Source organism: Mesocricetus auratus, unplaced genomic scaffold (assembly GCF_017639785.1).
Source record: "Mesocricetus auratus isolate SY011 unplaced genomic scaffold, BCM_Maur_2.0 Super-Scaffold_100676, whole genome shotgun sequence".
NCBI classification, from domain to species: domain Eukaryota; kingdom Metazoa; phylum Chordata; class Mammalia; order Rodentia; family Cricetidae; genus Mesocricetus; species Mesocricetus auratus.
The window spans coordinates 179,444,437-179,469,955 of NW_024429266.1; the positions used below are offsets into that span (position 1 = coordinate 179,444,437).

Here is a 25,519-nt window from a genome sequence, read left to right on the forward strand (position 1 = left end):
CCATTTTGTGATGCTAAATGAAGTTGATTCAAGAGAACATGAGGATGGAAATCTTTTGTTTCTGTCATGGAATTCACTTTGTAGACCAGGCTGGCCTTGGACTCACTAAGATCCACCTACCCCTTCAAGTGCTGGGATTAAAGGTGTGCGCCACCACCCTGCCTGGGAGTGGACATCTTAAAAGTCAGAAAAGTAGAAAGCTGAGAAGGGGTTCAAGTACAAAAACAAACAAACAAACCAGACCAAGGAATTGGCAGAAACCAAGCTCAATGGCAATTTTAGAAATACTTTTTACGGTGGAGCATACCTCAGGAAAACTGCCAATAAGGATACTTAATTTTTGACAGGTGACAGCACATGGGACCAGAGAAAGAAACGAATCATATCCCAAGGCAAAGGGCAGGACTAAGGAGGTCTTGTACCCACCTCTCTGTTCTGAGGCTAGTATAGCCAAAGGACAGGCAGGAGGATGCCTGGACGCAAGGCTGCAGCCTGTACCCTCCTCACTGGTTTCTGGGTAGATCGGGGGTGGAGAAAGTATCAAACAGCTTGGCGAGGAAGCGCAACCAGAGCAGAGCATCCTGTGCTTACAGAGCAACACTGTCCCTGCACCACAGCCAGTACCGCAGAGCTTCTCCAGGGGAGAGCAGATGGCCCTGATACAGCACAGGCACCTGTGCACGTGGCCAGGTCCCCTCCGTTCTTCCGCCTGTGTGGTCACCTCAAGCAGGTGGAGAGAAAGCTTATCTTTTTAAGACAAGGTCTGTGTAGCCCAGGGGGTCTTAAACTCACACTCCTCCTGCCTCAACCTCCTGATGGCAACAAGTTTCTACAAATTCCTTACACTTCCTGTCTAAATTAGGGTGTCAAGGATATCCCTAAAGCGAGGTAAGGTTTTTAAACGCAAAAGGAAAAACAAACAAAATGCATCAAAGTTTATCTTCCGTTTGGCTCTTTTTATTAGAGAAATTGAGAAGACAGCAAGTAGGGAAATCCCATGGTGAATGGAACCGTCACATAGATGCCTTTCTGGAATCCCAACCTTCTATGATCCCCAAAAGTGTGCTTTGTGACTTCGGCAACTTAGAAAGGGGAAATACTGAAAAAGGCCACTATTTACTGATAAAAGAATGAAGGTATATAGGTTCCTAACTGGCCTAGGGCCAAGGAGAAAATGAAACATTTGCGCAGAGCAAGCCAGCCTCAGACTGCTGAAGGTAAGGCACTCAGGTGCCAACCTGACGAGCTCCCGGGGGTGGGGATGGGGGGCACCAGGTCAAGTGCACATGGAGGCTGTTGTAGTGAGCTGCGCAGATACACGTGGGCACACACGTGCCCACACACACACACACACACACACACACACACAGAAGGGAAGTTACTGGACTACACACTGGTGGTGGTGATTCTTTTCCCTAAGAGTTTGTGCTATGGTGAACCAGACTCTTCCTGCTTGGGAAGAAGGATAACTAGACCCAATCTCTACTTCTGTAGGATCATGGGGTAGCATCTCATACTCTGTCCCAAAGAACAGGACCAGAGAGTAAGTCTGGCTTCTGATATGTGCTGTTGCTACCACAAACCTAGGTGAGCTTCCTTCCAGATGGACATTGTCCTGCTAAACTGCTTGAGGAATTAACACTGTTCTTAACTCTGCCCGGCATAACGCTGTTCACCCAGAGTCTTCTGTTTGGTCTACCTAGGGCAGTGACCTTACCCACACCAAACACTCCTAAGTTCTTCCCACGGTTTACAATGGACTCCTTCCTGAGTCCCCAGCTGCAGCTGGAGATCTGAAGGTAAAGGAAGGACAACAATGACCAAAAAACACTACTGAATAAATAGGAGAACCTTCTCACATTCTCAAACATCCCCTTTGAAATGCCACAGGGCCCATGTTATACTGCAATACCCATCAGCCCCAGGATGTGATGCCTGCCTGAAGTCTTGGAAACTCAAGTGCTTGGTTTCTCACTTCGGAGTCAAGATCAGAATTCTGTAAGCCAGACCCAACTCATCCCCGCTCTCTAAAATCCATAACGTGGTAGCCCTGGGACAGAGAAATTATTTGTGTGACTTCTAGCAGCAATTCAAATTGTGGGCTTAAGTCTATTCCACTACCTGGCAGTAACATACCACTTTTTTTAAAACTCTGTGCCGCACTCCTTGCAAACGGCATTCAGTGCGGACAACTCCACAGTAGACACTGCTGACTTTCTGTCCAAGGGGAGCAGAAGAGCCTGTTCTGCACACACACTGACCAAGACAGTGCACCAGAGAAAAACACCATCATTCCAGTAGGGCTGGCTCTCCACACCTGCCTATTTGACATCAGACTCTCACGAGTGCCCGGCTCCACGCAAGGAGCTGTGACGCCAGAGAGGGCCATGGGCAGTTTTTTATTTCCAGGAGGAGGAAGGATAGTAGGGCAGTGATTCTCAGTAGAGCAAAGTTTGCAGAATGGCTCAGGGCTCCACAGAGAGGGGCTGGAAAATGGCCACACCTCTATTCGGGTGAGAACTATCACATGGTTAAACAGGACACCAGGGAAGAACTAGTCAAGCCCTGTGAGGATGCTCCCTCCTCCCTCCATCATCTCATGGATGGTAGAACGAGGTGGCTCCACTCTTCAGAAAGGGTCTGCATGACAGCCTCAAGTGATACTTTCTCTAGAACCATTTGACACCCTGTGCTGCTGCCACTCAGAAAGCATACACCACTTCCTTTCACCTCCCTCCCCCTCCGAATGCATAAAGCTCTCAGTCTTGAGAGTGGCCAGGAAATCCCTGGGCTGGGGCTGAACCCTCTGCCCAGCAGGGTCCAAGCGTTATTGGCCTATGGAAGGCACCTTGGTGCACCAAGACATCGTGCATTCTGGGGCTACTGCTTCCTCCTCCTTCCATCACTCTGTGCAAAACTGAAACAGTGTGTGGTACTTGCATGTTTCATTCTTTAAAAAAAAGTCTCCCTCCCTCCCCTACCCCTGTGTTTTAAATGTTTATATAAATTCTTATTTAAACAGTAAATTAGAAATCTTATTTACATTAATTTCTTTGTTCTCCCAAAAGAGTGACTAAACTCACACTCTACCCCTCTGTTGAATAGAAATGTTCACCTACATTGGTTTTGATCACTGTTTGAGGAGCTACAGTGGCACAATCAGTTGGCGCACGGTCTCGTGTATCACTGCTTTAAGGAGAGAGAGGGAGAAGAAAGAACCGCCAACTAAACATTGCCATCGTCTACAAATAAATACATCAGAAGCCAGTCTGCCGGGCAAGGGTGTTGCAGAGTTGCCCTCAATCAGTAGATCCCAAAAGGAAGTCAGGGGATGAGCCATTTCTCCTTTCTCCAAATCGATGCACTCCATCCTTTGAGGTATGATTTATTTTTGTTTTCTCTTCTTAGTCTTGTACCCCATTGAGCCCTTGGACCATCACGAGGCCCATGAGGCTGTGCATGTTTTGGAGCTTCTCTGGCACTGGCACCGGACAGCCAGTAAGCAGGCCCGTGGGAGCTGCAGGCCTGGTTCAGGGTCTCAGTCCCTGTCTCCTGTGGAGTTTCACAGTGCATCCTCTTCAGTGCAGCCCCCACCAATCATGAAACGGAATTCCTGCAGGTTTGAGACGCCGTGGAAGTGGACAAAGGCACCAGCAACCACAAAGATGTGGAACAGCTGGTGAGAGTGAAACTGGAGGGAGAAAAGGGGGAACCCACTGTTACTAAGCCTGCTGCAGACACTAAGAAACACCACTTCCCAGCTTGCACTGATGGTGGCAATGCATAAGACGAGTTCAAATTCAAGGTGGATACGAGAATATCCATTGGGGAACTCACACTCTCCTAAGTCAAAAGCCAGCTCTCCCCCAGAGAAATACAGGTACTGCCACTAACATAGTGAACTTAGGGGCGAATTCCATACAGACCTTTCAGTTAGATCACCAAATTCCCCAGGACCCCCTGACAACCAGCAGCAGGATATGACTTATTGACAGACACTTGAGAAATTACAACATTCTCCCATGGCCTCAAGACGAAAAGGCACAGTGCTATTTATCAAGACACTGGTATTAGAAGTGCACCTTTAATCCCGGTACTCAGAAGGCAGAGGCAAGCAGATCTCTGTGAGTTTGAGCTAGCCTGGTCTACAAAGTGAGTTCCAGGACAGCCAGGACTGTTACACAACAGAAAAACCCTGTCTCAGAAAACAAACAGACAAACAAAATCATGAATGCACACACGCATGCACATACATACGCATGCACACAGGGTAACTGAGAAGGAATGGAAGGTAAATCAGCTAACCTGAAGCTCAGAAGACTGAGTTAGGACCATCTTCATTTACCTTAAAGACATGGGTGGCCAGCTCAGCACACGGCTGTGAGCAACAATGAGGACAGAACCTGCATGTCAGCCCTCACTTCAGCAGCACTGCAATCTACTATACTACTGAAAACATCTCAGATCCTCTGGATAGAAATGTCCATCTTCACTAGTTCCTCAGTTTCTTTTCTCCCTTCTCTCCCCTCTTCTCTCATTATTAACCACAGTCTAGTTACCTCCCTCTCCTCCCTTCCCCCACCAGATACAGACAGAGTCAATCTCCTATCAATATCACTGGGTTGGGGTACCAAAAGCAAGATGGCTCAACAGGTAAAAGCACTTGTTGCACAAAGCCTGGCGACCTGTGTTCAATCCCTGTGTCAATACTAGCAGAGGACAGCCAACTCCTGAAAAGTGTCCTTTGACCTCTACATGGGCACCACAGCATTAGTGTGCCCGTGCTAAAGCACATTTATCAAACAAACACAATAACTAACTAAATTAGTAACTCCGCCCACCCCCTCTTGGTTTTCTGTTGTTGTTTTGTTTTTTTGAGACAGGGTATCTCTGTAGCCCTGGCTGTCCTGGAACTAGCTTTGTAGACCAGGTTGGCCTCAAACTCATAGAGATCTGCCTGCCTCTGCCTTCTGAGTGCTGGGACTAAAGGTGTGCACCAACACACTCAGCTTCAGCCTTTACTTTTTAAAAATGATCTTAATAGAAGACTGTCCTTCTTTCACAGTGAGAAACATGATGGAAAACAGACAGAATGACCAGTGACTCCACTACAGTACAGCAAACAAGAGCACAGATGGACACTAAAACCAGCTTGATTCCATTTCTATGTTTACCACTTAATGGCCATTTGCTTTAGACAAGCTGTTGAGCCTTAGCTTCCTAATCAGTAAGTGAAAACGAGAACACTTATCCCTTGTGGGACTGACTTGCTACATGTGCAGCATTCAGTATTTTGCCAGGCACTGAGTGCTCAGTCAGCATGGCTAGCAGTTAACACCATGCTTACTGTCCAGAGAAACCAGACAACAAGGAACAGAGAAAAGACTGGAACACAAGTCTCTTAACTCCCAGTGTGCCATTAGCACACTAGCAGGAACATACCTTACTGCTAGCCAGCACACTTACCCAGATGTCACATTTGCCAGGAAAGAAACGTTCTGGGATGCGGGCAGCATAGAGGGCAGCCCCTGTGATATAGAGGCTAGCCATGAGCATTAGCCAGCCGATCTGCCCTATTGTGGCAGCTTTCAGGAAGCCTTCAGAGATGACATAGTGCAAGGTAGGGATGATTCCACTCAGGCCTAAGCCCACAAACACTCCTAAGACACCAGGAGAACAGAATAAAAAGAGAACACAAAAGGAAAATAAGTAAGAGGTCAATATTATGACATAGTACTATTTACTTGGATCAACTTAAAATTTCAAAGTATGATCATTCTTTCTTTTGGGATTTTGTTTGTGGGTTTTTTGTTTTGTTTTGTTTTGTTTTTCGAGACAGGGTTTCTCTGTGTAACAGTTCTAGCACTCCTAAAACTAGCTTTGTAGACCAGGCTGGCCTCAAACTCAGAGATCCGCCTGCCTCTGCCTCCTCAGTGCTGGGACTAAAGGCGTGAGCCACTGTGCCTGGCTATGCCACCACAGCTGGCAGTCATTTTTGTTTTAAACAAAAAAAGAAGGTCCTTCAAACTTTGAGATACCATCACAAGACAACGTGGCTATGTTTTATTTACAGATATGAGAAGCCTCACAGTAAGTTAAGCTGTTTAAGCAACCCTGACGGTTAGAGCCACATTGCCAAGAAAGGAAAGGAAACCACGAGGAGTTTGCTTAAACTTCCTTGAATGCCATCCTTTACAGGCTGATTACAATAGGCTGTTGCACAGACTCTAGAACTTGACCCAGCACCACCAGCAAGCTGTGGCTTGTGCACTACAAAATATACAGGAAAGCACATAGAAAACAATGTGCACCTAAATGAGAAATATACAGGAAAGCACATAGAAAACAATGTGCACCTAAATGAGAAATATACAGGAAAGCACATAGAAAACAATGTGCACCTAAATGAGAGAAGGAACTGGCACCCTAACTGCATGAAACTCAGGGACCAAGCAGACCTATTAAAAATTATTCCACCCCTCTACTGTCCTCTAAGGCATTGCTAAACTCCCGTTCTTTTCCTTTGCATATGAAAGAAGGTTGCGAATACTATGTTTCACCCTCAAAGTCAAAGGCTCAGGACTTAACCTTCCGGAGTTTATAAATAGTAAGTAGACTGCTCAGCTCCACTCAGCAAAGATGTTCTTATCTCATGCACTCAAATAGGTTTAACACCACTGACCTAGTGATGAATCACAGAGCTAGTGCTGGCTATTGTTTATTTGCTCATGTGGCTGTCTTAACAAGGAGGAGAGCGAGCAGACTGCTATAGTGTCATCAACATGGGGTTAGTTTTGTGTTTAGTATTCTAATTGCATGCAGATGAACAAGAAAAAATATTAGCACTTGGGAGACACTACATATTACTTTGGGGCAGAAAACAGAAGACACAACTTCAGACAACAGAGTCCCAGTTCATAAAGGTTTTGTCAGAATCACTCAGCACAGGCTACTGCTTTCAAAACTAAAGGCAGTGTTTTTCAACCTTCTGGTTCTGTAAATGCTATGTTCAAACAAGAAGACTGCCAATGTCACAGGGCACTCAGTAGGCATTACCTGAATGGCAAAGGGCCCTACATCAGAGAAGTATGGCATCAGCTTTATTGGCACATAATCAGCAATGAATTCAGGTCTTATTTATCAAAGTGATTTAAATTAAAATATAAAATACTAAATAGAACACAAGAAGAATCAGTCACCACAAAGTACACTAAGCTGAAACAATTACAGAACTCATTATATTGTATTATTTTCCTCAAATAAACATCACTGCCCCTCAGCTCTGTGTTTTCTAATAACCAACTACCAGGTTAGAAGTCCCCCAAGAACAGTGGTTACTTCCTATCTACACTACAAAAACACAGCATCGGTTTGTTAATAGCACACTGTAAATGACCAGTGAGAACTACAGTTCACATGCACTCACCTGCTCTAACCCCCCGGTACTGAGGGGTGGCAAACATGTCCCACTGGGAGACGATAATGGCTGCAATGCCCAGCACACAGATGACGATCAGGTAGATGAAGCAAGGTTGTGGGTTACAGTAGAAAGAATAATAAAGCCAAGGAACAAAACTTCCCATGATCAGAAGAGCAATACCAGAGTAATCCAATCTAGGATTGAAATTTAAAAGAACTCCATTTAATGCTAAAAACTATCATCTGTTATAGGCTCCAATTACTCCCCCATGACTTATAACATTAGCAGCAACTAAGAAGCAAACAAGTTGTCTGCATCAATTAAGGGAAGATGTTCCCATGGGGTAACATCAAGACTCCTGCCAGCTCTGCCAGAAACCTCCTGCCCCCTGCCCTTACAGCACAGATGGTAGCATGGACAGTGTGAGTACTTACTTGGAGAAGAGTCGGGAGACCCCTTCTGAGTGGCAGTAGACTGTGTGGAAGAGCCATGAAAACGAAAGGCAGAGAATGGCTCCCAAGAAGAACAACCCAAAGACTACTTTCTCTTGCAGAGGGGCCACAAAGGATATATTTGGGCGAAACATATAAAAGATCCCCAGGCACAGAAAGAATACACAACCTACGGAAGGAATGCGAGATATGGATGAAATTCAATACGTGGTGCTGTGTGCTGGTTTCAATTTTTCCCAGTAGCAGTAATACCAGAACCGTAAGTTCTGTGAGAAAAAATTTCAATAAAAAAGTTTATCCAAGATTTTAGTTTACTTCCAATACTGCTGGTATCAAATATACTTCAGCTTTATAAACTTTAACGGATATAATGACTTGCTAAGGATGCAATGAGTGGTGATCCAGCATGCCTCTGCTCCTGAATGCAGATTTAAAGTGTGTTACTACCACTATAGGCTCCTACCTAGATTTTATTGTTTGGTTGTTTTATGGTTTTGTGGGGGAATTGAACTCAGGACCTCCTAACATGCTAGGCAAGCTGTCCACTGAGCAGCTCTCCTTAACTCTTTGTACCTTTAAAAAGAGTTCTCTATTATCATGTGTGTGGGTGTTTTGCCTACAAGTGTCTGTGCGCCATGTGCATGCAGTGCCCACGGAGGCCAGAAAGGGCACCGGATTCTCTTGCTGGGGTCACAGATGGTTTGTCAGCTGCCATGTAGGTGCTGGGAACCAAACTCAGGTCCTCTGCAAGAGCAGTAAGTACTCTTAACCAATAAGCCATCTTTCCAGCCCCTTTTTAGTACTAATGTGTACACGATTTTACAGGCTGATTTTTGTACTTTTATCTTGAGACACTTCATTAAATTGCCCAGACACACTCTAACAGAGGCAGGCCTTGAACTTATGATCCTCCTGTCTCAGCTTCCCTTATAGCAGTACCACTAGGCCTGGCTTACACTCAGTTCTTGAATGGGTCTCCACAATAAGATTCCATGTTCTTGTCACTTAACAAAGGGCTAAGGAGGGGCTGGAGAGATGGCTCAGAGGTCAAGAGCACTGGTTCCTCTTCCAGAGGTCCTGAGTTCAATTCCCAGCAACCACATGGTGGCTCACAACCATCTATAATGAGATCTGGTGCCCTCTTCTGGCCTGCAGGCATTCATGGAGGCAGAATGTTGTGTGCCTAATAAATAAATCTTAAAAAAAAAAATCTAAAAACCAAGGGCTAAGGAAAGCACAAACAGGAGCTGGTAAGTGATTCAGTTTTAACACTTTGTTTCATTGACTTGGATGGTACCAACAACTTTGATTATTCTCACTATACTAGCCAGAAAGTGGAGACATAGTAGAAACTAAACATGAAGTAAGAAATGCAAGTCAAGGGCTGGAGAGATGGCTCAGAGGTTAAGAGCACTGACTGTTCTTCCAGAGGTCCTGAGTTCAATTCCCAGCAACCACATGATGGCTCACAACCACCTTGAATGAGATCTGGTGCCCTCTGCTGGCATGCAGGCAGAAGATTGTATACATAATAAAAAAAAAAAAAAAAAAAAGAAATGCAAGTCAAATGGAGTACATCCAGAAATTCATACATTCCCAAGCCTGTACAGCCATCAGAACTAACTGTAAACCAGCTTCATCATGCCAAACAGAACCCTTGTACCTGTTGCCATACAATGTTCTCTACTTCCTCCAGCACTAGACTAACAGTAACTACTTTCTCTCTCATGTACATGGAACCATACAATTATGTAGCCTATGAAGTCTCTTCATTTAATTAGCTTAATGGCTCATTCAGCATGTTGTGTATCATCAGTACTGAAAACATCAGTAATTCATCTTCTTATAGTTGAATTCTTTTTTTCTTTAAATCTTACTTTTACTTATTTGTTTGTATACATGTGTGTGAAAGTCAGGTAACAACTTGTAGGAACCAATTTTCTCCTTCTACCATTGTAAGTCCTGGGGACTGAATCCAGGGCATAAAAACTAGAGGCAACAGCCTTTACCCACTGACAACCTCACTGGCTCCAAACAATGTTCTATTGCATGGGTATATCACATTTGGTTTATCTATTCAGAGACAGATTGCTTCTATCAATAATGCTACTAAAACATCCACGTATATCTTTTATTATTCAACAGAAGTAAAATTACCAGTGACTCTGTTAACTTTCAGAGGAACCACCCACCATGTTGTTTTCTACAGGTACTGACCCATTTTTGTATTACTATTAGCAACATTAGCAACATTTCCCCCATATCCCTGACCAAGACTTACTTTCCATTTTCTTGATCACAGCAATCCTGGAGAGAATAAAATGGTATCTCACTGTACTTCTCAATATATCTGTCTTGTATTTCTCCAAATGTCTGATAAAAATGAACCTTTTCCAAGGACATGCTTGTCATATAGAAATGTATAGAAATGTCCACAGTACATGTCTGTCATCTGTGTACCTTCTATAGAAATGTCTACAGAGAAGCTTTACTGCTCCCCCAAAAGGTGGGTCATTTATATTGTTGACTTGTAACAAGAGTCCTATAGTAGATCAGATATGATAAGATATGTAAAGATTCTCTCACTCTGTGAGTTATCTTTTTAACTTTCTTGACAACATTCTATGACTTTTTTTTGTTTGTTTTGTTTTGACAAAATCCAACTTACTCTTTTGGCTGTATATACTTTAGGTATCAATTCTAAGAAACTGTTATCTTCCAGGTGGCGGTGGCATATACCTGTAATCCTAGCACTTGGAAGGTAGAAGCAGGCCAGTGTGAGTTTGAGGCCAGCCTGGCCTATGAGCAAGTTCCAGGACAGCCAGGACTACACAGAGAAACCCTGTCTCAAATAAAATAAATAAATAAAATTTTTTTAAAAAAACCCTGTTACCTAACTCAGGTCACCAAGGCTTATATCTGTGTTTTTCCTAAGGGTTTATAGTTTTAGCAACTGTATAAAGTTGGGACTGAACTTGATTTGGTTTTGGTTTCAAGACAGAATCTCACTATATAGACCAGGATGCCCTGATACTCATAATCCTGTCTTACTTCCTAGGTGCTGGGATTATAGGAATATGCTATCGTATTTACACTACTTCATTCTCCCTTATATGACTACCTCAGGTCTACTGTTTCTTTTACTGAAAAGATTATCCGTTCTCCCCTCTGTACTCTTTATTTAATGAAAAATGGAAAAATGTCTATTTCATATTCTATTCATACCAACTGAAATATAACTGAAAATAATCTAAACAATGACTGAAAAGTATCTTACATTCTCATATATCTTTTCATTGCTTATTAAAATACTCTCTATTTTCTCCAGCAACTCTTGCCTTGCCTCACTTGAGGCCACTGTCGAAACATCTAGGAAAGAAGGCAAGCATGAGGTGAACACAAGTAACTCCAACACTCAGGAGGCTGAGGAGGAAGAAGCCTGAGGTCCAGACTAGCCTGGGATACACATTGGGAGCCTGTCTCAAAGAAAGAATCTAGGAGAAAAAAAGATGAACAGGTTGTAATAAAGTCACAGCACAAGTTAGGATGAACAAAGAGTAAACCAATGAGAAATTATCACTGAAAATCTAAGGGGAAAGAGGTAAATTCTATCATTTTTTTAAGAGCTGTACTTACACTCAAAATACATTAAAATCAAAGACTATAAAGCAAATCACTAATTTCATTATACCTTGACATTACATACCTAGGAGATGTGTCCAAATGTTGCCTGTCTCTGTGTGTATTCTGAAAATGCTCTTAAAACAGGCCCGGAAGGAAGGCATAGGAGGTCGGTGTCCATGGAGAAGGAAATCATTATCTTTAAGCCAATCTGGTAGCACATCATGAGGGATTACTCGCCATCGACCTTCCCAAACCTAGTTATTCATTGAAGAACATTATCAAACACTTTGTTGTCAAACAAACTTTAGTTGTCATTTAGCAACACTGTTCCCAAACAACTTTTACCATAATTTTATATTGGAGAAAATAAAGCACTGATAAAAAAATGTATTTCTAAATGGTAGTTTGTTAGGAACAGGAAAGCATAAATAAATACACCAAATTATGTCCTAAAAGACCTTGCTTTTAGCCCAGCTAAAAGGATGAGGAATTCAAAGTCCCAGCTACACAGACCTTCATTCATTGACAACAGACTTCACCTCAGAAAAATCAGTCATTAAATATGACCATTTTATACTGAATGCTCGTCCAATTCATTTCATGTCTTTTCCTGAAAAGTCTCCTCTCTGCTTTCCGCTGCAAGAAAACTGTGTGAGGTGTCAAATGGAAAAAGCACAGGGATAAGAAGATTTGGGGTCTCTGCTGTTATCTAGAATGAGTTTAATCAATTATAAAACTCCTGCCTATAAAACAAGGGTAACAGCACTTCACTTAATGAATTCTGAAGATCACGCAAATAACATACAAGCCTCACATGTGTCTATACTGCCAGTATTCCCCCTTGGGTCAAATGCAATTCTAATTGTGCAGAGGTGATCCTTTCGCCAGGAAGCCTGAAATCAAAGGTGCTTCCTTACCAGACCATCAAGTCCCAGAGCTTTTCCCCTTCTTTTCCTGCTGCCCCTCCCCAGAAGGAGGGGACAGGGGGTTAGGACCTTGATATTGCCTCCTGAGAAAGTCTGCTCACCACTGTACCCTAGTGATTTTAGCCCTCCTATCTTCTTTAAACCTCACACCATGATGATCAGCTTCACCCAGGATCCAGCAGCAAGCAAAGGAGAAGGGCTTCTGCTACTGTGCCCCCAGGGCTTCCATTTAACACACTACAAAGCTAGTCAGGATTCAAGACTTCTCCCCATTAACTAACCCTTGGAGGTCTTGGAACAAAGCAAAGAGCGAAGCCACATAAACTGGGCTCTCCTCCCCACTAGGTAGAAAGATTGTCACTTGCCCGCTACTGTGGCCCTCCTTTCACTAAACAACCCATTTCCTGCTCCCTTACTGACAACTATAAAAAGAAGTGTTCCACTATGTGACACTTCTATTCTCCTAAGAGAAGTCACAGCTTCAGAACAAATGCAGCCCTCCTACCTGTTCAATCAGTCTTATCCCCTCCTTCCCCTCTCTGTATCTCTCTCACCTTCCAGCTCAAACATCAGGGAGGGCCTATACTCACTGGTGTTAACCTGGTCAATCCATGTATATCCCTAAAATCAAATAAATAAACCAAGATGACTCTCATCTTCACTAGTCCTTCAGTTGTCCCATGTAGCTATGAAGGACTGCTTCTAAGAATACCTGCTGACAGAAAATTCTGCAGATGCCTAACTCTTTAAACAAAATGAGTGTAAAAAACAACAACAAAAAAAAAAAAACCCTTGTATACTTGTGCAGATGACAACCTATTTTTCTTAAATATTCACTCTTCTTTTAAAATTCTATTTTCTTCAGATGGGGGTTTCACTGTACTGCTTAACCTGACTGTGAATTCACAGACTAACGTGATCCTCTCGTCTCAGACTATCAAAAAAGCTGGAACTGGATGCAATACAACAGTAATGAGGGAGGGAAAAGGAGACCACAATACATTTTTAATGCCAGTCACCTGCCTCTCGAGATAAAAAAAGAACTTACACACACACACACACACACACACACACACATGTAAACACACACACACACACAGAGGGGTGGAGGAGGAAGGCTTATACTGACATACCTAGTCATGATAGTTTTAATTGTTACCTTGATATAACCAAGAAGAGACTCTCATGAAGAGATTATCTAGGTAAGGTTGGCCTGTTGGCATGTTTGTAGGGAATTGTCTTGATTACATTAATCATGTTGATTACATAACTTGGTTACATTAATTGAGAAGGCCTGCCCATTGTGGGAGGTACCATTCCCTGGGTTTAGGTCCTGAACTGAGTAAGAGTAGAAAAAGCAAGCTGAGCCACGCAGGTATACATACATTCCTTCTCTCTGCTCTAGACCATGGGTGTAACTGTTTCAACTACCTGAAGGCTCCCCAAAGAATGATGGACTAACCTGGAACTGTGAGCCAAAATAAACCCTTTCTCTCCTCAGCTGTTTTTTATCAGCATATTTCATCACAGCAACAGAGACTGAAGAACAGAAAGTGTACCAGAAATGAGATCTGCTGTGATGAGCCTAAATACATGATTTTTGTTCCATCTGAGTTAGCTTTTGTATGTTTTAACTGAAGTGTGGAAGAGTTTAAAACTTCAGGCCAGAGAAGCCATTGAATGCTGTAGAAAACTTAAATAGTTTGTCCTTGTAGGAACTTGGAAGACGCTGAAAGAAATACAAACCAATGAAGGCTTGGCTCATGAGCTCTCAGAGGGGAGCAAGGGTCCGACCCAGGACCTGCACAGGGGCCATTAATGGGAGATTTGGCCAAATACCTGGCTTCATTCACTCAGGTCCTAAGAACCTAAGTGAAGTTGATTTCCTTGAAACATTGAACTATAACCTGACATTACAGGCTAAAATAGAATCTTTCTCCCTTAGGTTGCTTTTTGTCAGGGTATTTAACGACAGCAACATGAAAATTAGCACTTGCTTATCTAATTAAAAACTATAACAGTCTCTATATTCGTTTCAACAAGTAATTTCAATTTTAACTATCATTTTTTAAAAGTAACTTCAATTTTACCTTCATTTTTAAAAAAAGTAACTTTAATGCTATCTTTTAAAAGCACCACCTTCAATTCTAACTAACATTAAAAAAAAAATTCTACAATGGGTCCTAGGACTCAGACAATGAACTGAAAAAACACTTAAGAGGCCAAAAAAGAAAAGAAAAAAATAGCGGAACTGAAAATAATAAATGAACATGAAAATTTTGAAATGTCTACCACAGCAGTGTGATTACCTGTGGAATCTCTGGAAACAACAACTACACTGTTCATACTGAGCAGAAGAATGGGTTTTGTATGGCTTTTGTATGGCTTTTTAATAACTCTAGCATAACCACACAACCACTCCAAACTGTTTCATCCTGTCTTATCTAATCTACCTTTCCCCTGTTAACTTGTATCAGGAGAGATTCATATCCCAATAGAACATTCTGGTGACATAGTAACTTCATCAGTATGTTTTACAAATGTATCATCAACAGGTTCAAGCCAGGAGAATTATTTGTCTCCATCTTGCCATGGATTTCCCCCAACCCCCAAGCAGGACAAAAAACAAAGGACTACCACCTTCTTTCACGATGTCTGTTTTTTGGAAAGGCAATCTTACCTTACAAACAAACTCTTCCATTCTCTCCATAGCATGATGGGCTTGTAGGAGAGGAGACATGCCCATAAACCCTTCATCTTCCTGGGAATTGTCATCTTTACACTTGAGTTCCTCAGAGCTCTGCAAAGACATCACAGCAAGAGTCAAGGACATGACCTTTGCAGATGTAAAGGTTTAAAATCAAGTCTCAGTCAACAAGCATCAACAATAGTCCGTAGCAGCAAGTTCACTGTAAACCTATTAGCATTAAAAATGAAGCCAAGCATGGTGGTGTATGTTTTCAATCCCAACAGAGATAGTTTCAAGCCAGTCAGGGCTACACAGTGAGACCAAAATAAGACAAAGCAAATATAAACAAGTCAAAAAGTTTTCTCCATTCTGAGGGATAAACAACTGTCTACTAAAACAGCATTCCTATGCTCACTTCACAGTATGTTCCTTGAATAGCTTTATTAGTCTCCTTTGAGTTTTAAGAGTTACTTCCAGCCCGGCGCTGGTGGCTCATGCCTTTAATCCCAGCAGAGGCAGAGGCAGGCAGATCTCTGTGAATTCCAGGACAGCCTCCAAAACAATACAGAGAAACCCTGTCTCAGGGGGAAAAAAAAAAAGAGTTACTTCCACAGGCCAATGAGAGCAGCATGATGGGAATCTGATCCCATCATCTGGAACCCACATAATGGTAGATGGAGTCAACTCCACAAGGCTGTCTGCTGACCTCCACATGTGCACCCTGGCACATGGGTCCCACCACTTGCATCATGCACTCACACACGAATATCTTCAAATCACCTTTGACAAAGTCCAACACCCCTTCATGATAAAGGCCAAGAAGAAACTAGAAGCTAAGACAGGATGAGTATGAACTCCGGGCCAACTGGGCTATATAACTAGACCCTGGCTTAAAAAATAAAAAGGAAAAAGGATGTTGGGGAGAGATGAAGGGAGGGGAGGGAAGGAGGAGAAGAAAATTTCTGCTTCAGACCTCAATGTAGGGGCTCAGGAGACAGCTTAGTCAAGACTAACCTGGGCTGCATGAGACCCTGTCTCAAAACAAACATCAGTGACAACAGCAACCAAAACCAAAAAAAAAAAAAAACCAATTACAACTATCAGGAAAGGAAAACACATGTCATGATCCTTATCTAATGGAATTATTCTAACTGAACATGTAGCTCTGAAATTTCAGGCAGGACAACAACATAGACAAGAAAGAGTGAGGAGGAAAAGAGGGAAAAGCTCAATTGTGAGACCAGTCTGGGCTACACTGTAAGACTCTGTTTTCACACTCACACACACACTCTCCTCCCTCTCTCCCGATCTCTCTCTCTCTCCCTCTCCCCCCCCCCCAATCCTCAATGAGAGGGGTTGAAATGATCAGTGCAGAGAAGTGGAGACAGCTTGGGCAGATGACAATTCTTTCAGAAAGAACCTGCCTCCAAGCTGAGAAGGGAAGAGGCTGGCAGTTCATGCAGGATCCCTTTGAAGGCCTGGGGATGCATTCTAAATTCATTGAACAATAGCTTTCTTATATTTTCTTTATTGCTCTCGGGTCAGGGTTTCACTGTGTAGCTCTCTCTGGCTGTCCTGGAACTTTCCATGTAGACCAAGCTGCCATCAATCTCAGAGATTACCTGCCTCTGTCTCTAAAGTGCTGGGATTAAAAGCTTGACTGGAGACTATCTTTTCAAAGAGGATGAATATAGCCTCTCTACAACTTTGAGCAGCAAAGGTGATAAAAAACAGTGAAAGAAGTTTATGGAATTGGAAGGAATAAAGCGGGAGTATTGGCCACTGATTTCTGTACTTTGTTTTAAAGTAGGAGATGGGGAAAATGCATAGAAATGCAGAGACATTTCTTAAGACAATGCTTAAGAATGGAAAAGGTGCCGCTATAATTCGAATCACAAATAATATCTGGTACCCAGTTGATGATAGTTTGGAGAGGTTTAAAGGTTTAAAGGGTACAGTCTTGCTGCAAGAAGTATGTCAGTCACTAGGAATGGACTCTGCAATTAAAACCTGCACCATTTCCAGTTCAATCTCCATCTATGCTTGAGATAAAGGCTGTGCCCTCTGAGCCTGCTCTTCCTCCACCATGCCTGCTACTTGTGGCATGCTTTCCTGCTGTCATGATACATCCCTCTGCAACTGTAAGCATAAAATAGCTTTATTCTCTAAGGTGCTTTGCTTATGATGTTTTATCACAGCAACAGAAAATTAATTAATACAGATACTGAAGCTACTGGTGAATATGATGATAGTTTCTTTCAAATTCAGATATTTGGGACCTTCTTAGAATGCAGGCACAGACCCAAGGGACAGATTCAGAGAGGAATGGACCAGGGTCCTAGGCTCTCAAATCCATCTTTAAAAGAAAAAAAAGATCATTATCTTAGTTATACAAATGTTTTGTCTGTATGTATGAATGTGTACCATATACATGTTCTGCTACTAGCCAAGGTCGGGTGTGGGATCTCCTGGGACTGGAGTTACAGATCATTTGTAAGCTGCTATGTGAATGCTTGGGAACTGAGTTCAGGTCCTCTTCAAGAACAAGTATTCTTAACCACTGAACCAACTCTCCAGCCCCACCAAAATCCATTCTTATAAATCATGGTCTATGTATTTATTCCCTCATCTTGTTTTACATGTGATGATTGGCAGAGTCCAGAAAGACTGGCAGGTGGCTCAACAAATAGAGTAGCTCCCTGACAGATTCCAAGGCAGTTAGCAGAGTAGCAGTTGGTAGGCAGAAGAGGGTCCCAATACAGGAGTGGGCTTCTGCAAGAGGCTAAGGGATTCAGCTGTCACCTCAGGAGCAGCACAATCTAAGCACCAACTGGTTGGTTTAGAAGTAAGTCTTTTAAGCAGAAATGAGATGTTTTCTTATCTGTAAACAGTAACAGATGTGCCCAGTCTGTAAGGTCAATCTAAGGAGTGAGTCCATCACTGTTCAGTTTGTAGGAAAGTGCCTGGCACCAAGGTGCTCAGTGGGAGCATTTCTTCTTGTCCCCATCTATTCCTTTGACCCTTCCTGATCATCTACCAGCTTCACAGGACCATCAGCTAGTCTGGAACCCGCCTGTCCTGTTGCCTGTGCATGAACCGCACCACTGTCCCCTGACACATAAGGAATGATAATGTTCAGACAGTACACCTATGACATTTTTTTTTCAATTTTCTTTCTTTTTTTTTTAATTATTCAGAGACAGTCTCATCACACTGTAGCTCAAGGCTGTCCTGGAGCTATTTAGCCCAGGCTGGCTTCAAACTTGATGTACTCCTTCCTCAGACTCCTCCTCAGTGCTAGAATTACAAGGACAGACTACCACAATTGACTAGATTCTTTTTCCTCCCTCTCTCTCTCTCTCTCTCTCTCTCTCTCTCTCTCTCTCTCTCTCTCTCTCTCTCTCTCTCTCTCTCTCTCTCTCTCTCTGTCTCTCTCTCTCTCTCTGTCTCTCTCTCTGTCTCTCTGTCTCTCTGTCTCTCTCTCTCTCTCTCTCTCTCTCTCGTGTGTGTGTGTGTGTGTGTGTGTGGACAACTTTGTACAACTGGTTCTCTCCTTTCACTCAAGGTCAGGATTGCACAAGTACTCTAGTCACTGAGCTGCCTCACCAGCTCCATCAAGAGATTCTTAAGGGTAATTCTTCCATTTGATCCAGCATGGATAAACACCTATGACATAGTGCTAAGCTCGCCACTGAAGGATGAACATTCTATGATTTCACTCACCTGTCATCAAATTTGACTAGCAAAAAGTAAAATGATGATTCTCAAGGACTAAAGAGCATGGCAAAAGGCAGACAATGTTTAATAGACACAGAGTTTCAGTTTAAGAAGGAGAAAAAGTTCTAGAGATGGAGGTTTGTGCTTATGTACTTAACTACCACAAAACTGCACTTAAAAATCATTCAAATCCTGGATTTTACATCATGTACACCTTGAAACAATTTTTTTAAAATCTAATGAATTTATTAACCACTTTAAACCTGAAATTGAATGAATGGGTTTTTGGTTGTTTGCTGTTTTTAAGAATGCAGGTGGGGCTAGAGAGATGGCTCCATAGTTAAGAGCCCTGTTTGGTCTTCCAGAGGACCAAGGTTCAATTCCCAGCACCTACATGGCAGCACAACTGTCTGTGATTCCAGTTCCAGGGGATCTGACACCCTCACACAGACATACATGCAGTCAAAACCAATGCACATAACATAAATAAAAAATCATTAAATAAAAATACAGGTAAGGTTTGCTACCTGTGGAAGAGCACATTTTTAATCCCAATACTTAGCAGGCAGAGGCAGATAGATCTCTGTGAATTTGAGGCCAGTCTGACCTACAAAGAGTTTTTCAGGTCAGCTAGGACTACATAAACAGAATACATGTAAGAGGCTGGGGAGGTGGCTCAGGGGTTCAGAACACTTGCTGGTTTTCAAGGACCATGATTCAATTCCCAGCACTGCCATGGCAGCTCACAACCATTTTTTACTCCAGTTCCAGGGAATATAACACCTTCTTCTGGCCTCCTTGGGCATCAAGAATACATGTGGCACACAGATATAGATACATGCAAGCTAAACGTCCATATGAATAAATTAAAAATAAATCTAAAAAAGGACACATTAAATCAGAATAGGGAACAATGGTACACAACTATAGTCCCAAAATTCAAGAGGATGAGAGACAGAAAAATGGCTGAAAGCTCAAGGTCAGACTAGAATACATAGTAAGACCCTGAGTCAAAAATAAAAAGGGAGAAGGATATAGCTCATCAGCAGATACTTACCTAGTAAGCATGAGGTACCCCCCACAACACACACATAAAAGAAGACAAACACAATGACCCAAAAATAAAAAAGCTTCGAAGACGACTGAAAAATAGTTTACCTTTCTATAGAGATAACTTATGTAGCCCACCAGCACAGGACTCACTGAATGGGCAGCGATACCACTATATAGTTAGGGAGACAGTTCTACCCAAGAGTTACAGATGGAAGAAGTCATATGCACTGTGTTCTTTCTAACAAGAAAGAAGGCACTGCTCTGGAGATTTCTTGGCAAAGGTCTACAGAGATTCTCATATGATACCTACACTTGTCCACAGGCTGAGAAACAATACACTGACTTTTTCCCTAAGGTGTTGGTGAATGAACCCAGGGCATTCTTCTCACTAGGCAGAAGGATGACTAGAAATAGCCAGATACAATGAGAATTGTTAATGTTAGTTGTGTCTTTCATTCTTCATTTATCAAATATAATTATGTCCACATTAACAGTAATACTCTATGCTAGGTAACATGGACCATGTAAACATGAAGGCCACACTTCATAATGTAACAAAACGAGATGAGGTCTACACTCACGATTTTAATTTAGAAGGGTTGTTTGGTAGCAGGGGAAATGATCTCTGCTATAGGCTGAATCAGAGAAGTAGGAAACATCCATGATAGAAGGCACTGCCTGCTTGTCTAGGGGAGCTGACAGACAGGAAGCAGTGCTAAGAAATTGGAAACAGACCTCTTGGATGGGTTCAGGTCACTTAGCAACTGCTCTCACTTTCCGATCTTGATTTCTTTTTGACATGTAGGAGAGTGAATATGAATGAGAACTGGGGCAGGTGTATGCAGGTGACAGCACACATGTGAAGGTCAGAAGACAACCTTACATGTAGGAAGGTCCTCACCTTCCACATTGAGACAGTGTCTTATTGCTGTTTTTACTACTATACAGGCACACTTCCAAGGAATCACCTGTCTCTGCCTGCCATAGCCTAGAAGTGCTAGAACTACAGACAATCCTGTTCCATTAGCCATTTATGTGGGTTCAGGGAACTCAAACTCAGGTCCTAACACTTATGTGACATGCCTTTTAACCCAGTGAATCATCACCACAGCTCCTAATCCTGATTCCTGCTTTCCTTTCTAGGGGCTGTAAAGTATCTGGCCTTTTCCTGAAAAACAGGAGAACATGGTAATAGAAGTGGCAATTGCAATGATCCCTGTGCTGTACACAGCAGCAGGTGACAAATCTGGCTACTACATTGGGCGGACACTATGGTTTGGCCTCATCCACTTGTACAGCTTAGTAATGTATGTGGTTCAGGTGCACTGGAACAAAAACCATGAAGATTTCAACTGCCATGGAAATATCACCCGTTCTTGTCGTGTGGAGTGTTTCGAAGAACTATTTAGCATTCCTATCACAGGAATGTGGTACTACTTCTACTTCATCTTCATAACCTTGTTCTTCATCATGGAATTCTTCATGGCTCAGATTCGACATAAGCACACCAAGGTAAAGGAGAAGTCTATGCAGGAAACAGACAACACCAGGGAAATGGAGAAGGGTACCATGGAGGCAATCAGGAAGCAGAGCCCCTCCCAGGAGACATCCTCCCAAAACTTCCACCAGAAGAAGGCATTCTTATATCTGTATCTGCTCCACACCCTCCTGCAGGTCAGCTTCCAGACTATGTTTCTATGCCTGCTCACATTCAAACACCTGCCCATAGTGAGTCACGGCAAAACTCACTGCAACACCAACAGCTGCTCTACCTCCTTTCACTGTCTGCTCATGAAAACCTCGGCAAAGAAGATGACCATTTACGGCCTCATCACCTTGTCCATCATAAACATTGTCCTCGGGGCAAGCTACTTCATCTATAGCATCTATCACTACCTACTGGAAGCTCGCTCAGCTTCCAAGATTCCAATTGACTGATATTTCTAAGGACTTCCTGAAGTCCTTTCTCCTTCACACAAGGAACTTTATGTTCTTCTAAATTTTGTTGTTTCAGAACAACTCTTCCTTCTAACCTTTGGGTCTTGATTTTAATAAAAAAAACATTTGCCAAAGATGGTGACACACACCTTTAATCACAGCACTGGAGAGGCAGAGCAATGTACAGTTCAAGGTCAGTTTGATCTACATAGTGAGTTCTAGGCTAGTTAGGGCTACTCAGTAGATCCTACCTTAAAAATAAGACATAAATAAAATATGATTTAAAAAAATATTCACCAGGGCTGGAGAGATGGCTCAGAGTTTAAGAGCACTGACTGTTCTTCCAGAGGTCCTGTGTGTAATCCCCAGCAACCACGTGGTGGCTCACAACCATTTATAATGAGATCTGGTAAGCATACATGCCAGAACACTGTATACATAATAAATAAATAAATTTTTGAAAAGAAAGAAAAAATATTCACCATTTGTTTTTATCTCTAGTGCTAGGCTGGGGTCATCAGACCCTGAGGCAAGAGTATATCCACACAATGACCACCAGGCCTTGGTGCAGACCAGCTCATTTCCTCAACATGGTCACCTGTAAGGTGACTTCAGTTCCTTTTCTGAAGCCCCAGAAGATAAGTAGCCGTGAAGGGAAGCCAAGTGAAACCTGGGTGTGTCACCTCTCAGACCTTCACTCCACAGGAGCCTTCAGATGTTAGCTGCTCAGTGGGGTCAACTTTCCCTGTGGTGGAGATCAACTGTAGCCGAAAGCAGAACTGATGTTCACTTTCTGAGCAAGGCTTGTAGAAGATGAGAATAAGGTCAACCAGCAGGGCACTGTGCCAAAGTATGGTCACACCCTTCTCAGGCCAAGGTTACGTCACCTTCTTCTCCAGTCTGAGATGAAGAATCCGGGTGCCAGCTCCTACTTAGGTGTCCATACCCAAGGGAGATTCTCTAAGAAACGTATTCAGGTGATGAGTGGACAGGGAAGGGGTGAAGGTGGGGGTGTAAGACCTCTCTCTACTCCCCTTTAATCAACGACCACAGAAGCTGTCAAGTTCCTCTAACAGACAAAGGCTGGCTCCACGGGATGACCACCCACCTTCATTACCCAAAATGGACAGAGCTGGAGTGGGGGCCTGAGGAAGGGTGCAGTACATACGGTCCTCACAGCAATCTTCCATGACTAGCTGCTGCCCTAAGGCTGCTGCTCTACAATCACGTATCAGTATGAACTACTAGTGGGCAGAGATGGCTTTGATAATCTCAGAAAGCAAACACTAGAGAGGCTAAACAACAACTCAAGAGTCACAAGCTGCTCAACCCCAAAATTAGCTCAGGGGAATCTTCTCAAGGGAAGGGCTATCCTTCTCCTTGCCAGCCAGACTAAAACGAGAAAAAGTGGGAATAAAATCTATGTAGAAATATCTGAGACTAGTGGCCAAAGCAGCATAATCTAAGACTGACTAAACTGGTATCCCAAATTACTGCCTGTTTTTATTAAGAAAAAAGGTGTGTGAAGGCATCACTCCTGATTTAAAGAAGTGTCTTAAACAACAGACGTATATCTAAGTGGAACAGCACTTACCTATCATGTCCAAAGCCCTGGGTCTGACCCATAACACCTTAAAACCAAACCAAATCAATCAATCAAATACAAAGTGGGTATTACCTTTTCTATTTAGAATGTATTAAGTATATTTTAACAACCCAACTTTATCCAAGATCCCCAAATTGACTATGCTTCTAGCAGCATGAATTATTTACTACTTTTTTTGGTTTTGTTTTAAAAAAGAAACATTTTTTCATTTCTTGTTGTGAGTGCATGCACATACATTCATGCATGTACATACTACATGAGACCTAGCTTCACAAACCAAAAAGATTATATTTAAAAATATTATAGATATAACATATACTAGTACATAAAACTAGTTTATCAAATCAAACAAATACTTTTAGTCTTTTTGAGACAGGGCTCACTATGTAGTCCTACTTGACCTGGAACTCACTCTGCAGACCAGGCTGGTCTAGAACTCTGGAGAATTGCCTGCCTCTGCCTCCTGAGTACTGGGATTAAAAGCGTGCACCACCACACCCAGTTTAACTATGGTTTTAATTTAGTTTAAACATGTACTGCCACATACATGCATCTCAATAATTTTTTTTCTATGTGGCCTTTCAGTATTTTTTGTTTTGTGCTTTGGATGGAGGGGGGTCTCATTATATAGTCCTAGATGGCATAGCCAACCTGTAATGTTTCATAATAGCAAGATTAAATCACTAACCACTAGGAAGCACAAGCTTGCAGTATGACATACAATCTCCCAGCACCACATCAGTGAATATGGACATAAAGTTCCACTGTACACATCAGCACACCTGTAACATTGTCTGATGCTGTTCACAAACACATTTGTTAATATGATGAACTGCCTAAGTCTTCCCTTTTTCTCTAAAAAGTTAAATAAAACATTAAAATCTACCTTCTGTCCTCAAGATTCTACTGACCCCAAAATATGAACTGAAGACAACAATTTAAGAAGTTGTACATAATTTCTCCAAAATACCAGTGACATTGCTATAACTAAAATGTGGCTGGTTCTGAGGCTGGAGGGATGGCTAAGCAGTTAAAAGTATTTGCTGTTCTTTCAAAGTGCCTGGATTCAGATCCCAGCATCCACATGGAGTCTTACAAAAGTCTGGTAACTCCAGCCTCAGGGTCCTACACTTTTTTCGGGCCTCGGAAGCTACAAGGCACACAATGCACTCACAGGCATGCAGGTAAAACACTCATAAGCACAAAAATAAGTAAATCTTTAAAAACATTCAGTCTCTCTTAAACAAGATAAAACAGAGTGGCTATGATTTTAAGTTCCAGCAGAAAGGTACAAATAGGAAATCAAATAATATCTGAGTTCAGTATGAAACCAAGTTTTGCCAGGCATGGTAGCACATGCCTTTAATCCCAGCACTAGGAGACAGAGGCAGAGTGTAGTGCTGGTTGTTTCTGTGAGTTTGAGGCTAGTTTGGTCTACAGAGTGAGTTTCAGGACAACCAGCACTACACAGAGAAACTGTCTTGAAAAAAACAAAACAAAACAAACAGCACTGTTGTTGTTACAGAGAACCTGGGTTCAAGTTTCAGCACACACATGGTGACTCACAGCCATATGTATCTCCAGTTCTAAGGAATCTGGCACCCTCTTCTGGCCTTTATAGGCACAAAATACACACGTGGTACTGACATATGCAGGCGAAACACCCATACATAAAATTTTAAAAATATATGCTTACTAAGTCGGTATCTCTACCTTTCCTCTAGAGAAATAACACATTATATATTACACATATGTATTCTTTTCAAATATCACCCTTCATCTCCATATGTCTGCTTGTTTGCAACGCTCCAGACTTTTAACTTACATTTTTATAATGGGAAGAACAAACAGATGTCTCTAAAATGGGCTCCGAATCTTCTTGGCGGCTGTCATTATTACCTCCCTTTGTATCATCAAGTTGGTGCCCTTTTCTGAGCCTTATATCTGGCTCTGGAGTCCTGGTGCACCCCAATCGGTGTTCTGCTGGCTCGTTCATGGGATACCAAAGCCTTTCTTACAAAGTGATCTTTCTTTCTGTCCCTTCTTCTTGGGAGAATGGATTTTTTAAGGGATAGTGAGTTGACCCTAAGGAGA

The 25,519-nt window shown here is 42.4% G+C and overlaps 2 protein-coding genes across 7 annotated transcripts in view; one reads left to right on the forward strand and one right to left on the reverse strand.

Moving 5' to 3' along the window:
• Positions 1-935: 935 nt before the first annotated feature.
• Positions 936-25,519, reverse strand: part of Adipor2 (adiponectin receptor 2) — a 52,248-nt gene continuing 27,664 nt past the window's right edge. For 5 of the 6 annotated variants that reach the window (XM_021224762.2, XM_013110388.3, XM_013110387.3 and 2 more), the window contains exons 2-8: positions 25,251-25,510; positions 15,103-15,222; positions 11,579-11,750; positions 7,855-8,041; positions 7,427-7,614; positions 5,467-5,660; positions 936-3,691 (exon numbers count right to left, since the gene is read on the reverse strand). In XM_021224762.2, coding sequence (XP_021080421.1) covers positions 3,563-3,691; positions 5,467-5,660; positions 7,427-7,614; positions 7,855-8,041; positions 11,579-11,750; positions 15,103-15,222; positions 25,251-25,421 — 1,161 coding nt within the window. In that variant the 5' untranslated portion in view covers positions 25,422-25,510 and the 3' untranslated portion in view covers positions 936-3,562. The remainder of the gene's footprint in view (positions 3,692-5,466; positions 5,661-7,426; positions 7,615-7,854; positions 8,042-11,578; positions 11,751-15,102; positions 15,223-25,250; positions 25,511-25,519) is intronic. The other variant, XM_040738390.1, reaches the window with a different exon arrangement.
• LOC121136883 (gap junction beta-5 protein-like) lies at positions 17,848-22,143 on the forward strand. Its single transcript, XM_040738391.1, has 2 exons — positions 17,848-17,956; positions 21,025-22,143. The coding sequence occupies exon 2, from the start codon at positions 21,067-21,069 to the stop codon at positions 21,817-21,819; it is 753 nt and encodes a 250-aa protein (XP_040594325.1). The 5' UTR covers positions 17,848-17,956; positions 21,025-21,066; the 3' UTR covers positions 21,820-22,143.

Coding starts and splice junctions, on each gene's coding strand:
- LOC121136883 (XM_040738391.1), top strand. CDS start 21,067: ATGGTAATAGAAGTGGCAATTGCAATGATCCCTGTGCTGTACACAGCA.